At 38.2% G+C, this 16,545-nt stretch overlaps 1 protein-coding gene and 2 long non-coding RNA genes across 4 annotated transcripts; 1 reads left to right on the forward strand and 2 right to left on the reverse strand.

Moving 5' to 3' along the window:
* The first annotated feature begins 455 nt into the window (after positions 1–455).
* Positions 456–2,342, forward strand: LOC130689081 (uncharacterized). 2 transcript variants are annotated; one of them, XR_009000636.2, is made up of 7 exons: positions 456–798; positions 913–1,022; positions 1,083–1,222; positions 1,283–1,421; positions 1,482–1,567; positions 1,656–1,736; positions 1,804–2,342. It is a non-coding gene; the product is annotated as an uncharacterized LOC130689081 (long non-coding RNA). The 2 variants fall into 2 exon arrangements; XR_009000635.2 differs by having other exon boundaries at positions 1,115–1,222.
* Positions 2,343–3,108: 766 nt separating this feature from the next.
* Positions 3,109–4,082, reverse strand: LOC130689085 (uncharacterized). Its single transcript, XR_009000641.2, has 3 exons — positions 3,855–4,082; positions 3,741–3,795; positions 3,109–3,670 (listed from the first exon to the last, which is right to left on the reverse strand). It is a non-coding gene; the product is annotated as an uncharacterized LOC130689085 (long non-coding RNA).
* Positions 4,083–6,845: 2,763 nt separating this feature from the next.
* LOC130689071 (phenoloxidase-activating factor 2-like) lies at positions 6,846–16,210 on the reverse strand. Its single transcript, XM_057512093.2, has 7 exons — positions 15,824–16,210; positions 10,714–10,935; positions 10,429–10,624; positions 9,084–9,181; positions 7,953–8,239; positions 7,729–7,880; positions 6,846–7,592 (listed from the first exon to the last, which is right to left on the reverse strand). The coding sequence occupies exons 2-7, from the start codon at positions 10,863–10,865 to the stop codon at positions 7,416–7,418; spliced, it is 1,062 nt and encodes a 353-aa protein (XP_057368076.1). The 5' UTR covers positions 10,866–10,935; positions 15,824–16,210; the 3' UTR covers positions 6,846–7,415.
* Positions 16,211–16,545: the final 335 nt, after the last annotated feature.

Below are 16,545 nucleotides of genomic sequence, written 5' to 3' on the forward strand. Positions count from 1 at the left end.
GAATGCTTATCAAGAAAATCAAATTTATTTTTCAATTGGCCTTATGGTTTTTTAGTTAAACGTAAAAAACGAAAGAATAAGAAAAGTCGGGCTTATTTCGTAGGGCTTATTTCGTCGGGCTTAAAAAATTTTTCCGCAAAAACTGACACTCTCCGGAATTGGTTGAATATCACAGGATATAAGCAAAATTGAATGGAGATCCAGGGAAAATTCCTATTTTTTTCGTGAAAATAATCGTTTTAAAATTACACCGAAAATTTGATACAAGGCTAGCGCGCCAGTACGCTACAGCGTTAGCGCCATGCATCAGAAATAACGGACTTGTTTTGTCGGGCTTATTTTTGAAGGCCTTATTTTGTCGGGCTTGTTTCATCGAGCTTTCAATAAGAAAAGGTCTACATCGGAATAACTAGGTGGCGCTACTGTTCTTCTTCATAACTGTGTCGTATGTGATTACGAGTAAAGAGTTAAATCTGTCTTTGATTTGTTCGTTGCCCTTTTAGTTATCAAAGGATAATTCAACTTAAATCAGACTGTCTGATATTGACATTTAGTACACTCGTGTTTGTGTAGGCAGTGAAGGAAAACAATTCAAATAGATTGTTTTTTTGCAGCAGTTACCCTTGTCATCAGAAGATAAGCTACGGAACCAGACAGTTATCTGCCTAACTCTCACTTTCCATCATGCTGTTTGCTCAATGAGCGGGACTCGAGCTCTGCCTACTGCTGCTTATGGGCAAAATTTGTTTACTACTATCAAGGTTGTGCACCTAAAATCTGTGGATGCTGACACTGGAGGTAGGTCAACGGAAACAAATCTTGTCAACTAGAATGTGACTGTCAGAATGAAGTGCCGTTAATGGTTCATGGTCCTCAAATATAGTTCAGTGATGTATTTTTTTATGTGTGAAGAAAAGCATCTACTTTGGGTTGCAAATCATCAAGAGCCAGCACTTCTAAAGCCTTCTCGTCTTTGCTTAGCCAGCAAAACATGCATCTACTTCAATGCCCTCACCCCATTGGTATTGTAAATTTGATTAATGCCTAACATGGCTTTGTGATGAGCTAGTTTGTCATGTCAGGATCAAAAAATTTTCATCTTCTTTCTATGTAGCATCTGCTACTTTGTGTTGTGAACCATCAAGCACCACCACTTCTGAAGCCTTCTTATCATTACTTGGCCAGAAAAACCTGCATAAACTTCAATGCCATCACCTAATTGGTATTCTAAGTTTGATAAATGTCTAACATGGCTCTGTGATAATCAAGTTTGTCATGCCAGGACTGACAATTTTCATCATCTTTCTACATAGCATCATCAACTTTGTGCTTCTAACCGTCAAGTGCCACCATTTCTGAAGCCTTATCATCTTTACTTGGCCAGCAAAACCTGCATAATCTTCAACATCATCACTTCATTGGTATTGTAAATTTTATTAATGTCTCACGTGGCTGTGTGGTGATCTAGTTTATCATGCTAGGACCGACAAATTTTCATCTTCCTGCTGTAAAATTCGACGTTAGACGATTTGCCTGTTTCCTGCTCCCGACGACCAAGACACGTAAGGTAAATAGTCTTCCCTGTTATGATTACATCATTGATTATTTAATCTCATATTTAACGATTTCGTTTTCGATTCATTTTTATCATTTAGAATTATCTATTTTCCTTCCAGCTCATATTCAACCATCGATATTCCGGTTTTCCCGTCTTCTCCTCCTCAGGCTATTTAAAAGTAAGTTGCAATTATCGTTGCCCCTTCCTGAGATGCAAAGTTCTTATATTTGCGTTTACTATCACAGTATTGCCACGTACAGTATTCGCAAAAAGCAGAAAGTGACGTATCAGGATGCAGCCTAGCGGATAGACGACGAACGAAAAGGATTTCACCGTGGGAGGCCTTGTATGTATTGTATTGTCTTGTTGTTTACTGTATGTAACTAGTTAACCCGTTGGCTGCCACCCCGTTTGCTCCCATTTTTTTTGTAGTTGTAGGGACCTGGGCGCTGTTCTCCTCATGGCCATGGGGGGAACAGTCGCCGTTGCGCCTAATGGCTTTATGCCATTAGGCGTTAGGCAATGCACCAGTAGGGACTTCTCTCTGTCGGCACGGTGAGAGATATCCTGGGGTGTGCATTCCCAGAATGGACTCTATCACCGTGCCAGCCCGGGCTTGTCTTCGGACAAGCCCCACCTTGGTCGGGGATCCTTAAGGCACGACGCGTAGCAACTGTAGTTTAAGCAACCTACGGGTTGCGGTGGCCTGGCAGCCAACGGGTTAACTAGTTAGTTGTATATGTATGTTTGTATGTGTATTGTATGTATTGTATGTTCTGTAAAAAAGAGGTGGAATTGTGGGAGGTGGAGGGACAACAAATACAATTCCTTTTTCAATATCTTTTAGTTTGTTTTTGATTTATTGAATTTTACTCTCCTAGTTTGGGGATCGAACCCTAGATCTTCGACGTACCATGTCGATGCTCTACCATTGAGCTATTAATCTGTTTTTCACTTTGGATATGAGGTGACCTCTTTACAGTTAGATTATTGTTATGCTGTTCAACGAAAAATTGTTTCAGACGCTGTCTTTAATTTAAGACAACTCTAGTTACGCATTCACTAGTACATTTCATTTCAATAACGGGGATTGAACCTTAGATCTACAGCGTGGCAGGACTATTCTCTACCATTGAGCCATCTGTCACATTTATTCTTTCTATTTTTCCTTCCTATAACACAACCTTGTACACTTGTATAACAATGTAGCTTCTAGGGAAAATAGTTTAAAACAATGCAAGACTCACGGCTCAGTGGTTGAGCATCGGCATGCCATGCTGGAAGAATAGGGTTCGATACCTATAAGAGTGAAAATCATATAGTTTCTATAAACGCAAGTTTGAATATAAATTAAATTCAACCAATATATAGCCAATACGAACAACGATTACTTGTATGAATGATAGTTTGGGAAATGCTATAAAACTCTAAGAAAGACGTTATACAAGGAAGTTGCTAGTGTAAGATAGAAATGAGTTAATAGAAAATAAAAGTGACAATAGACACCAAGTAAAAAAACCATAAACCAAAAATTTTTTCAAAAATTTTTTTTTAAAACGTTTTTATTGAATTTTCTCCACAATATAATTATTTTTGCAACTTTTGAAAGGCAAAATAACCCTTTCAAAAGTTGCCGCCAACCAAGGCAGGGGGAGACACTGCCTTAGTTGACCCACCGGGGAGATTACCCGGTGCTTGGCTAAGAGAAGCCGGAAGAAGAGCTGAAGATTTGGAACATTTTTACAGGAGCGATTAACCTTTAATTCGGATTTGTGGGTAGCCACGTCGCCCTCCGTGAACACATCATCGGACTAAGCGGACACCCCACGTCCCCTTTCCGGCCAGAGCCCTCCAAACCTCGGTATATGTTGTTTTTAAATATACCGTACAGTAGGGGCATGACCCCCTACGGGCTTATTATGAGTCAAGGGGAAACGGGGCTACGGAAAGGAAGGGAGCCCAGATATGCACTTCAATTTTTTAAGTTATTAATACCGTAAAACACAGGAATGAGACTGTAGAGTGAAATTCGGTTTCGTGTTTCCAATCATTACGATTTTTCGGTGCATTGTCCCAGCCAGAAACCTTTTTGAATCCACTATTTTTATTCGTCTGTATTAAAAAAAAAAAAAAAAATAGAACTTAGGTAAGCGAAAAAAAAATTCTTGTTTATAGAGCTTACATAGTACATAAATGCATCATTTGGTTCATTCCCGTAGAATTTCTGCAACGAGCTTCTGCAAAAGCATAGTAAACGATCATGACAGTGAACTTAATTTGAGTACTTTATAGGTACCTTTTTCAAGTCTTTAACACACCAACATGAAAACGGACATCTTTCATATTTGTCAACCCTTTTTTTTCTTGATGCGAAAAATTTCACTATAACAACTCAATTCGGTGACTTGTGAGTCTTCTTCATTGCAACCGGGAAGGCAAAGCGGCTGACTTAAGGCGAAAAGACGAATTTTTTCATCGCAATTAGCGTTACATTGTCCCGGGCATCTACTTTTCTTCCAGCGGTGTTTTGCCTAAAATGACGGGCGAATGAAAAAAAAAATGAGATAACTAAACAAACTCCGAGAAAAGGCATTACCAGGTGGGAGATCTTCAATGTCGATTTAGAATTCTCAGTTCATCATGTAATACGAACCAACAAATCGGAGTTTCCACATAGACTGGATGGCGAAATTCTGTCCCACCAATAACACATAAGACATACTGATTTTGAACCAGTGCCAATTATAGATTTATCTACAAAACGCGAATACCTCTGATTTCCCAACTTAAAATAATTCATTCTTGATCCCAAAATCTATGTCTTTTTCAAGTATTCTTTCCCCTTGAGTTCTCAAATTACCCACCACTGAATCACTAACATGTCCATGGGTATGTCAAAGAATAAAGTGAAATATCTTTGCCCCAACCAAAGGGCTGTTGATTTTTGAATACACAGAAGTGGATGATGATGAGAAGTGATGCTTGATGAGCATGCTAACATTAACAACTATATGTTCCTTAAATTAAAACATGACATCTGCCTCATCTTGTTGTTGAAAAGAACAGACGAGCATAGATATTACTGCCTTGAAATAACCAACCTGAGAAGTTCCAAGATCCAAATCTGTGTTACTGCTTACTGCACTACACATTATGTTAGGCCTTTTCCAAATTTTTTTTTGTCCAATAGCTTTTGCACTCCTCCTCTTGAACAAAAAATGTGAATAAGAGAGATAGTTAATATTTTTTGTATGTTAGTCGACAATTCACCTGTGAAATATTCCACACTGCATAGGTGATGGGGAACTATCACGCTTCTGCACATTTTGGGGTATAACTCGAAGATGGGCTTATTTTTCCAGGGTCTCAATGGGGGTTCCAAAGGTGCTCCTATTCATGTCCCAAACTACTGTAGGTCCTTTAAGACTAAAAAACTTATGTTCAGAAACACCAAACGTTCAATTCTTAAATAATAAAACTTGTTTAATGGCTTGATTATAACCTTGTGACAAAAACAGGCCTAAGTCACAGTTCATAGATTTGGGGAATAGAAGGATACACTGCAGATTGTCCAAACAGTACCACTTTCCGTCTCGCTTGCAAAGAGAATAAAAGTAAAAATGGCTTCCCCATTTTCCGAAACGCAAGGTTGCCAACTTTTTTGTTTTGTTTTTTTGTATGGAGCTATGGACGGCTCGGGCAGACTGGCAGAGTCACAGATTTGACTATCCTTGATCAAATCTGTATCTGTATATCGCAACCTAAAACGATAGAGACTAATTAAATGAACTAGGATTCACGAAAGTTGCTTCAGTGTGATCCCATGGGAGTTACATAGTCATAAATCATTACGCTAGAGGGCGTTAAAACCCATTGTTTTGATAAGAACTGTCACTCGACCAACAAACAAATCAAATTATCCTCAGATATGATCTTTTTAAAATTTGAGACGGGAATGTCTGAAAGCCGGATATGGCGATCTTTATTATTGAAGACAAACAAATGGCCCAAGCATATTTTTTAAACACAAATTATAAACCCCGTTTGAGACCGACATCTACATATTGATCGAATACTGAGTTCTCGCAAGATTAGTTTTCCCACTGTAATTTTGTATACTGTCGGAAGTAATGGCAGAAAGTTCAAATAAACAGTAAGCATTACTGAAGTTGAAGTTGTGTAACGGCACGAAAAAAGCGAAACTCGATTGTTAAACCGCAATCACACCTTTTTCTGTATGTACGGTCCCATGAACAGAATAAACCTGTTGTCAAATTATGCTGATCTAAAGATTAAACGAAAAAACTAAAAATATCACGAAAAACAACGCAAACAAAATCCCGTCTGGATTAGCATTTAGAATGGAGACCCTTCGTGACGGAATAAGAAGGACTTTCCAAGGCCGAAAACAAGACCGGAACAAGAGGACGACGTTGGTCAACCGGACCATAAAAAGGAAAGAAGAATCAAACAAGGAAATGCAGAATGTTTTTTTTTTTTTTTCCTCTTTTGAACGATTCGTTCAATAAACAAGATAACACTCCTTAGGCAAACGAAAGGCTATTGCCAAGGTCGTATTTAGCTGCGTGTAAACCATCAACCCGAAATGAACTCGTCGATGTTCTTTTTCCACGTTTGCGAACGTTGACAGCGAAAGGGCCACCAGAAATTTTAAAGATGCATTTTACAAACAAACTGTGACCGTTTGTAGGCTGTACAAGGACACTGTATTCAAGTGCCGAATATGAAAAAAAAAAAAAAATAAAAAAATGGAAATTTAAAAAAAAAAAGTGTCATTTCAAGTTATACAGTGCAATTCGAATTGGAGGGAGTAAGAGGAATCAATACACAGTGAAGAAATAAAAAATAAAAAATACAAAGAATATGGAAGCGCAGCACCCAAAAAGAAAAAAAAAACACTGTTCACGCACGCAACATCAGCAAAACCCGAGGAAATTATAATTTTTTTTTTTTTTTTTTTTTTAAAAAGGTCAATTTTCAATAACGACAATTTTGGGACGGGGGCAATAATAAAAAAAAGAGGTAAGGAGAAAGTGAAAACTGAATTATGGATGGAAATACATAATAAATCTTGTGATTACAAAAAAAAAAAAATCATATTTTTTTTTTTTCTTGTCTTCCTCTTCGGTCCGTTGGTGAATGAAACAAACATTAAATGGTCATTTTCCCCTTTTAAAAAACAGAATACAAAATCCGTACGCTATGATATAATAGGTCTCATTTTGATTTAAAAAAAAAAATTATTATATTTAATCAAATTTATAGAAAAAAAAAAAGGGAGAAACGCACACATTCGTCCAATTTGGAGCACGCGCCCTGCGCCTTAACATCTTCCATAATTTGCGTATCTGACGTGATTTCTTTCACACGACTGCGAGTGAAATCTCCAACAGAAACACACCGTTCCTAATTAAATTTATTAGTTTTTTTTTTTTTTTTTTTTTTTTTTTTTTTTAATATCGTCTTTTCTTAATTTTCTTTCTTTTTTCAGACAAAATAATTGGCCGCAAAGATTCGCTTTCACAGTGGAGAAAATAGGCTAATAGAAAAATTTCAAATAATAATAATAAAAAAAAAACGTAACCTCTTTCTAGAATTCAAATGAAATGATATTGACCCCATTCGAACATCTGCGATTGGGATATTATAATTGCATTTGAATTTAGAACATTTCAAAAACCGTCTTTCTCTTCATCGTCCGTTCTTTCTTTTCTTTTTCTTTTTTTTTTTTTTGAAACCTAAACATTCTAATATCATTCACTGAATCATTTTTGTTGTGTTGTGTGTTGTTGTTGTTTCATTGCTATTGTATCAGAACGTCCTATCGTCTATTGTTTTAACCGGACAGGGTTTTGAAACTGCGGATTGTCTCGTGGATCCATCCGTCGAAAGCCGAGAGTCGGGTGTAAACGCCCGGCAAATTGGTCCGCCCACAGCCGATGCCGAAACTGACGACACCCACCTGGAACCACTGACCTTCTTTTTCACACACAAGGGGTCCACCTCCGTCTCCCTGCGACCGGTCCGTCGACATAGCACAAAACGAAATAAATAAAAAAAAAAAAAAAAAAAAGAAGAAAATAAGACAAATGAGATAAGAGAAATGCCAAAATAGAAAGGGCTCTTTTTTGTTTTTTTTTTGTTTTTACATCACAGGCATCTCTTCCTTCTGCGCCGGCGCAGATGGACGAGGGTGGTAGGACGAAATTCGGTCCAAATTGGGTCCTTAACGCCGCCTGGCACTTGGCGTCGTCCCATAAAGGCACCTCAATCTCCTTGAGGATCACTGAATGGGTACCATCTGTCGGGATTTATTGTCATATATCATTACATCAATTAAGATCTTTAAAAATAACACATGATGAGAACATACCTTCCAGCTTGCGACCCCATCCGGTGACGACGCAGCGGGTTCCCTCCGTCTCCGAGACTTGGCCCGGATGAGGCATGCAGACGACGTCGATATGCGGCCGACGTCTAGCGGGCTGGACGAAACGGAGCAAAGCGATATCGTTGGCCAGCGACAAATTGTTGAACTGCGGATGGACCATCACGTGCGACACGTCGAGCTCCTCGTAGGCCAGCTGCTCGGTGGTGACGCTGACGTCGTATTCACCGAGACGGACCTTGAGCACGGAGCTGATGTTGCTGCTGGCCAAACTGTCGGATTTAAAATTAATTTATTTCAAAGAAAATTATAATAATAGAATCAAATCTTTTTTGTTGTTTTGCTATTCTGCAGACGTTCTACTTTACATCATTATAGGAGAAAGATATGCATAAAGTGAAATTTTTCCGTCTTTTGGTCTTATCTCTTTTCAATCTCTTCCCTCTCTCTCTCTCTCTCTCTCTTTCATAAAAAAAAAAAAAAAAATACGCTTGTTTGTTCTATAAGATAGAAAAAACTTGAAGGGCCGGTCTTGAAACAGAAAGCTTGATCTTCTTCCTCTTTCGTACCGGTAAGGGAAAAAAAAAAAAAAAAAAAAAGATTGAATCAAACATTATTTTCAACAAAAATGCATTGACTGCTCTTTTTCTTTTTTTTTTTTTTTGCAGTCAATGCAAAATGGGGAGGGAAAGCCGGTTGGAGGACTTTCGCAAAAGGTAAAAAAGACAAAAAAAATTATAGCGAATGTCAACTTTCATTCGGTGAGCAAGGAATGAAGAAAGAGAAGGTTTCAGACGATTGAAAAGAAAAACAGGATGCCTGTCGCTAGCAAAAAAAAAAGAAAAATTAATTCTTTCTTTCTTTCACAAGAGAAACAGAGTAAAGCTGTTGGTGGACAACTTTCTAACGTCCAAGTTATGCGACGATGAGAGCACCTCTCTCTCCACCCTACATGTCCATGGTGAAGCCGTTCTAGTCTAACACCAATTTTGCCCACACACCATTTAACATCCTGGACATCCACATACTCGACTTTGTTTTGTTTTTGTTTTGTTTTTTTATAGGAAACTTTAAAATAATTCAAATTGTTTAAAGAAAACGAGACGTTTCACTTACTAATCATCGACGCAATGTGCGGCCGTCACGACCCACGATTCGTCTAGAAGAGAAGCGCCGCAGACGTACAAGTCTTGTGGTTTCTCCAGCACGGCTGCCTGCTGAAACATTCGTTAAAAAAACAAACATGAAAAATGAAAATGAAAGAAATCAATGGTTGATTGCAGAAAAATAACAAAACGCTTCCCTTATCGGGAAGACATTGCCAACAGCTTCTCTTTTGTCGTCCGTCTTCTTCTTTATATATAAAAAAAAAAAAAAACCCAGAGATATACAAAACTCCCGGTCTTGAGAGAAATGATGCAAGCGTCTCTTGATCCCCCCTCGTCTTATTATTCATATTTTTCTCCTAGCTATTTCGGGACGTGAAATCATGAAAAAAAAAAAAAAATGAAACAAAAAGCTACACGTATGGAGGAGAGAAACGCCCCCATTATCTATTTGCACAAAACATCTTTTTTTTTTGTTGTTGTTGTTGTTTGAATAATAGAATGAAATGTCGAAACAATCGCGGGGGAAGAAAAAAAAAATAAAATTTCCTGCCTTTTTTTTTTTTTTTTTTTTTTTTTTTTTAGCTTTTCTTTTAAATGCCACACCTGTCAAATCCGTTCAGGCCAATCACCTCAAACTGATCTCGTCCCATCAAATATCTTTTTTTTTTCTTTCAAAAAATAAAATAACAATAAATTTAAACTATCAGATTTAAAGAAAAAAAAAAAATAACCTGGTCAGCCTTGAGAGAGGCCGTTGGCACCAGTTTTTTTTTTTGTTGTTGTTTCGTTTCAGGATGCCCGCCAGCGCACCGTGCATAATAATGGATTACACACACACACACACACACACACACACGCAAGACGGCAGGAAAAAGAGAGAAAGGGCCACCCTCACAGCTTCCTTTTTCTGCATACGCATTTGAAATATGGCAGCCAAAATAAAATCAGCAAAAAAGACAGCGCCAGAGAGAGATACGATTTTTATATAGCGCGCGTTCCATTATGCAGCCGGATCTTCTAACCAAAAAAAAAAAAAAGTGCGCCGTTCGTTCGCTCTCTGCGTGTGTGTGTGTGTGCATTCGTGGGCTAACAAATGCCGGCAGCTACTTCAGCTTTTTTTTTTTTTTTTTTTTTAAATTCCCGAACCGACCTCCATCTTTCTTATGAATCACACAATTACAGCTACTCTCTTATTCATTTGTTTTGAATGCATCAAACAAAAACATCCCCCCCCCCCCGCAAAATAAATTCATCTGCGATGAATCGAACGTGATGGATCTGCCAACTAATGAAAAACGATGCTGTGAGTTTATAAAGAACAAAGAACAAAAAAAAAAGGGATGACGTCTTACGTGCCATGGCCATTCGCCGAGATCGGCCAATCCGTCGGTTCGTTTGCGATCGCCAACGGCGGCGGCCACGTTGCCTTTACGTCCGCACTTGGATTTGTTGAGGACGGGCAAAAGCCCGATGGGTCGGGCGCCTCGCGGCACGTAGCAACACACGCTCTGGTCCATGTTGCCGCAGTAGCTGTACGCCGAGCCGCCACTAAGAAAAGAAAAATCAAAGTTTTGGAATGAATGAAACGTCACAAATGATCCAATTTTTAAATAAAATATTAAAAAAAAAAAAAATACCTGGTAATGCAAGCCCAATATTCCATGCAGTCGCAACCCATGGGGTTGTGGTTGTGGTCATCGTCGTGCAGATCGACGTGGTTCTGCTGGCCGGCAGAGACGGACACGGCCACCAGCAAGAGGAGCCACCTCATCCAATTGGCTCTTCCCATTTTTGATTGAATCAAAAACAGACGACGACCTTTTTTTTCTCTTGATGTTTCTTCTTCGTCCCCTACTGTCCTGTAGTGGGTAAACAAAGAAACAATACAAAAAAAAAAGAAATATGTCATCATTTCATCGATGTTTTATTTCGTCCATTCAAACGTTTCGCTTTTGTCCTATCGGAAAACAAAGTGAACCGGAATTTATTTATTTATTTAAATAGAAAAAAAAACACGCAGGTAAAATTCTCTATCAATGTCAATCGTTTGTTACAAACGATGACCGACAGCTGACATCAAAATCGAATAACACATCCAAGTATCTTAATTTTTATTGAGTAAACTCTATCCGAAATCCGAAACGAAGAAGAAGAAACGTTTCGATTTTCTAGCGAATAGCTCGAGGCTATACACTCCTTTCTCCACTGCTTTAATAAATAGACAAGAAAGAAAGAAAAAAAAAAAAAAAAAAGAAGAAGGAAGAACTTTGGTGCCGTGTGTTGGAGGATGAAGCCCCGAAAAAAAAAAAAGAAAAAAAAGAAGAAGAAGAAGAAAGAAAAGAAAAAGGAAAACAGGTTAGATGTTCTCGGACGTGTAGAAAGCAGGTACTTGACGAACCAAATCGATGGGTTACATACCGTACATCGGTTTTCTTTTTCAAAAATGAAAAATCAAACAACTATACAAGTGATACGTTGTAAATCAAGTCCGCGTTTTGTTTTTTTTGCGCTGACGTGTCACACGGTTCTACGTCCAGTTTGACAAGGTCGTCGTCTATCTAGCCAAATGGAAAACGAGACTACACAACAAATAATAAATTTAAAAAAAAAAAAAAAGAGAAAGAAAGAGACAAGGAAGAAAGTAGTGACAAAAACTAGGTTAACGTCATAACCGAAGGTGCTCAGCTGTAAACAGCGACTTTACGCGCCCCGTGAAACTATCGAACTCTTTTTTCACGCTCAAAACATCGAATTCAGTCGTTAATCAATTCGAAATTTTCAACAAAAAAAAAAATACATATTGAATCGAATTTTTTTTAAATGCGTTAAAAGCGCAAGACGGTAGGGCAATAAAAGGCAATATCCCTTTTGAAAGCGGAAGTGTGTACATAGGCTTAGAGAGAGAGCGTCTACCTGTTAGGACACGTGAACACAAGATTTTAATGTGTGTACTTTCACGATGACATCACTACGTGTTTCCAAAGAGACCCCTTAAAAAAAAAAAAAAAAGACGCGTAGGCTTTGCTTCTCGATTGTTTTGCCTACTTTTAAACTGCGCGTATGACTTTAAAAACAAGGCCATCCGAAACACAAATGAAATGAATTCAATTATAAGCACACACACACACACACAAAAAAAAAAAAATACTAAACTTACTCGAGTGCTGATACGACTTCACGCTTATTCAAATAGAAAGGCGCTAAGGAGAGAGAGAGAGAGAGAGAGTCTGTGAATGCACGTGTGTACGCTAAGCGATTGAGTGAGAAACTGATAAGAAAATAAAAAGGGACGGCCGGGAAGTTGTTCCGGCATTTGCTCGGTTCCTTTCGTCGTTCGTGAATTTTTGAATACATTTTCCCTGTTGTTTTTGCCTGATTTTGTCCTTTGCGGTTTTTTTTTTGTCTATTGAAATTTGCATAGGGGAGTGGCGAAATGCGAAATGCGAAAAAAAATAAAATAAATAAAAATTCTTTGTTTGGTTGCGAATAAATGACAGCGAGTTTATCGACGTGGAAACAAAGGTAACGATGCGGTTCTCTCGTCCTCAACGTTGTCGAATCGTTTGGTTAACGACCAACGTGACCGTGAATTTCGAAAAAAAAAAAAAACAACAATAAATTACATCCATTTCAGATCGTCTTAAAATTTGTTTTTGGGCGGAAGAGCGTCACCTCCGATGACGTCACATTGGAATGTCTTCAGACAACAGAAAGAGGCGCAGTCGTCTGAGAACATGCGGGAAACCATCACGGTCTGAAAAAAAAAAATGTTACAAAGAACAAACAAAACAAAAAAGGGTTGAACAATAAAAAATGCCATCGCTGATAAAATCCACGGAAATGTACGGAAAAAAAAATGGCGACCTTGTCACCTGGCTGTAACGTTCTACATCCGCAATGCGCAAGGCCTACCCTTAACAGTTGATAAAAAAAAAAAAAACGCCGGTGGAAGTGATGCGCTATAATTTATGCAAATTTCACACACAAAAAAACACGGGTGTGTCCCTAACGCATTTTTTTTTTGAATATTAAAAAAAAAAAAAATAATAACACAATTGACTTTAGATTCTTACTCGACTCTTCATTTTTTGTATGTTAAAGGCCGGGGCAACGGAGGACGTCCTTGGCCAAGGACGTTCTTCGACTCGTGAAAAAAAAAAAAAAAAAAAACTCATTTCTAGACGCCTATGTTATAAACCAGCACGAAAAGAAAGTCATCATCTTTTTTTTTTTTTTTTTTTTTAAGGAATTATTTGATTGTAAAAAAAAAAAAAAAAAAAAAAAAAAAAAAAAAAAAAAAATTTCTTTTATATGTACACGGACTGCTGAAAGAAATCCCGGGAATAACATTAAACGAAAAAAGAAATATACCCCGCCAGGGGGCAGATCGAGGGGTGGCTGGTCTAAACAACCCTTCTCTCTCTCTTCCTTTTATTATTTTTTTTTTTGAAATTTAACTTTCTCTCTTCTTCCCTTTCACCTGTCACATGAAAGAGATTCTAGTTAGAGATCTCTGACGCAACAACCCTTCAAAACAGAAAGAAAACTCTCGATTCATTTCCCCCTTTGTTTTTTGTTTTTTTAAAGAAGGAAAAAAAAAAAGGTCAAATCATATCAGTAATCAAATCTTATTCTCTCTCTCTACACAGCTGAGGAGAGAAAGTGATATGCCCCCCCCCCCTCTTCGTTCAAACCGTATCCCCACCCCTTTTGCGGGGCTCTTATCGTCCAAAGTAGCCGAGACTTTCGTGACGAAAAGATATATAAAAAAAAAAAGAGCCCCTTCTCACACACACATATACAACCAATCACGTTGGCTTTGGCTTTCACTTTCACTCCCCCCCCCCTCTTTATATATTGTTTAATGCCCCTTTTTTTCTTTCACGCTGTTAGACCCAGCCAAAATAACAACCGCTACCTTTTTCTTCTTGTTCCTTGCGGCCATTTGCTTTTTTTTTTTTGGGGGGGGGGGGGGGGGGGGGGAAAGAAAAAAGAAAAAAAATAAAATACAGATGGATATATTGTTCGGCGTGACCTAGTGAGCCGTGAAAGCTCACTATAAGAGCGAGAGAGAGAGACGCGCACGTTTAAAAGAAAATAGAAAAGCTTTAAAGAGAAAGGGAAAACGACATGTCATAGACGTGAAAAAAAAAAAAAAAAACTTCCTAACACGGAACTGGGCAGCAACAACAAAATTGTGTGGAGAAACAACTTTTTAATTTAAAAAGATTTCAGGGAATACGATCCGACATGATCCATTTATTTTATTTTTTTTTTTTGTTTTCACGGGTGAGTTGCTCCTCCCCATAAATGGCTAACAAAAGCAGAGGGGGAGGGGTAGAAATTGCGTGTTTTATTTTTCTTTACGTATGCGCATCAAGATTGTGAACTTGATCCATGACGATGGAACACAAGTCCCCCCCCCCCCCAAAAAAAAAAAAAACGCGTAATATAAAGATCGAAATATTTGGCAAAGGAGTTTCGGGACTTTCACTTCTCACGCAATTCATCACGATTTTTTTTTTTTTGTGTTCAAATTTTTTTAAAAAGACGCAAAACTTTCGCCATTTTTCCTGAAACCGTGAATTAAATTTTTTTTTTTTTTTTTTTTTTTTGAACGGGAGGAGATTGGAGCGTCGAAATCTCCCGAAGGCTCCCGACTGTGTTTTTCTTTTCACATGAATAAATCTATAAGCGTTGTCGTAGATTTTTGGGCATCAAACATTAGGGCATTGTTCAAAAATGAAACTAAAAAAAAAAAAAATCGTGAACGATCCCTCCCTTTTTTTTTTTTTTTTGAAGTCGTTCGTGCATTTCGGCCCTGCCTTTTTTGCGTATTCACCTTTGACCTGATATGCTGCAAAGAAAAAAAAAAACATTTTTAAATGCCGTAATACGTGACGCAAATCTCTCGACAATGAAGAAACACGATTCGTGTTGACAAAGAGAGATCGCGTACGAATCGTTGAAGCAATTCAAATATCATCGGTGGCGCTAGTTGGCGGATGTCACGGTCGACTACAATTTTTTTTTTTTTTTTTGGCAACAAGGTAAAAACAGATAAAAAAAAAAAATAAAGGTGAACTTTCCCTTGTCTGGTGAGCGTGTGTGTTGCCAACGATCTCAACAAGCGAGAAGAACATCAAAATTTTTTTTTTTTTTTGCTTTACTAATAACCACCCACGAGAAATGGAGGAATGCAAGGCCGTTTGATATCGAAAAAAAAAAAAAATAAATGAGATCTCCCTTTTTTTTTTTTTTTTTTTGATTGTCCGATTTTGAGTTAACTCCCCTTCTCCTTGGTGAAGAGAAAACGAAATGCCAAAACTACTTGGCCGCTTCGTCGCGCCGTGTCTACATGTAAACACATGTTACACGAAAAAAACCAAACAAAATTGAAGAAGTATAACAAAATTGTGTGTGTGTGTTGTCAGCTTGGCATCGAAGAGAAAGGGAAGAAGAGAAAAGAGACGAAAAAAACAAAAACAAAAAAAAAACTGAGCGAGAGCTACGAAAAAGAGCAGCAGAGAAAGTTGCTGCCTATCCCCGACGACGACGCCGATATACTTGATATAATCACCTGCCCCATATAAGGGCAAGTATCACGCATTAGCATTCAACTGCCGCCGAATCTTCAAGTTCTTTTTTTTTTATTTCTATTTCCATCCCCCCTCTTTTTTTTTTTTGCACGAATCAGCGAGATAAAAAATCAAATAATTAAAAAAAAAAAAAAATTTTTAAACTCACCGATTGGCTGCAATCGGAATTTGGCGATTAAAAGTCCTTTTGGTTTCGTTTTCGATGAAATGAGGAATTGAATTTTCGTTGATTGGTTCTAAGTAACTCGTTGGCTTCCTCGATGTCGGTCGTTATCAGAGTGGCAGCACCAGTCCATACAAACTTATGTGTCGTGATTATTGCGTGCGGGGGCCGGGAGAAATCAAAAAGAAAATGAGTTAAGTTATTGAAGACTTCACGATATACGAGCACAACACGTAAGTAAACTGATGCACACACTAAACTTTCGTTTGACTAACTAAAATTCAAAATGGAAAGGGCAAGTTTTCCAAAAAAAAAAACAAACAGAAAAACGAAATGTGAACAGTAAACGGACGGTAAAGCGGGACGTTAAAAAATAGTCAACCGGTTGCGACTGCGGATCTTTTGCCACTGCGAGAACTGCTGGTGCTGGCCGCTCACGAAGGCAAACCTGCAGGGGGAGATTTGGGAGGTTCTAAACGAGAGGAGAAGAAGAAAAATACGACGATAGGAGGCGGGTCTTAATGTTTGTGTTCAGGTGAAAAGAGAAGAAGAAGAGCGCGCGCGTCGGAGCTCGTGTTGGCTGCCTGCCTAACTTTCACGCACTGGCACGTAGCAACGTTTACTTTGAACCGATGTTTTTAAGTCTTTTAATTTGTTGAAATTCACAGGGCAGCCGACAGGACACGACAACCGTTTCTCACACAGTT

Source organism: Daphnia carinata, chromosome 9, assembly GCF_022539665.2.
Source record: "Daphnia carinata strain CSIRO-1 chromosome 9, CSIRO_AGI_Dcar_HiC_V3, whole genome shotgun sequence".
NCBI classification, from domain to species: Eukaryota; Metazoa; Arthropoda; class Branchiopoda; order Diplostraca; family Daphniidae; genus Daphnia; species Daphnia carinata.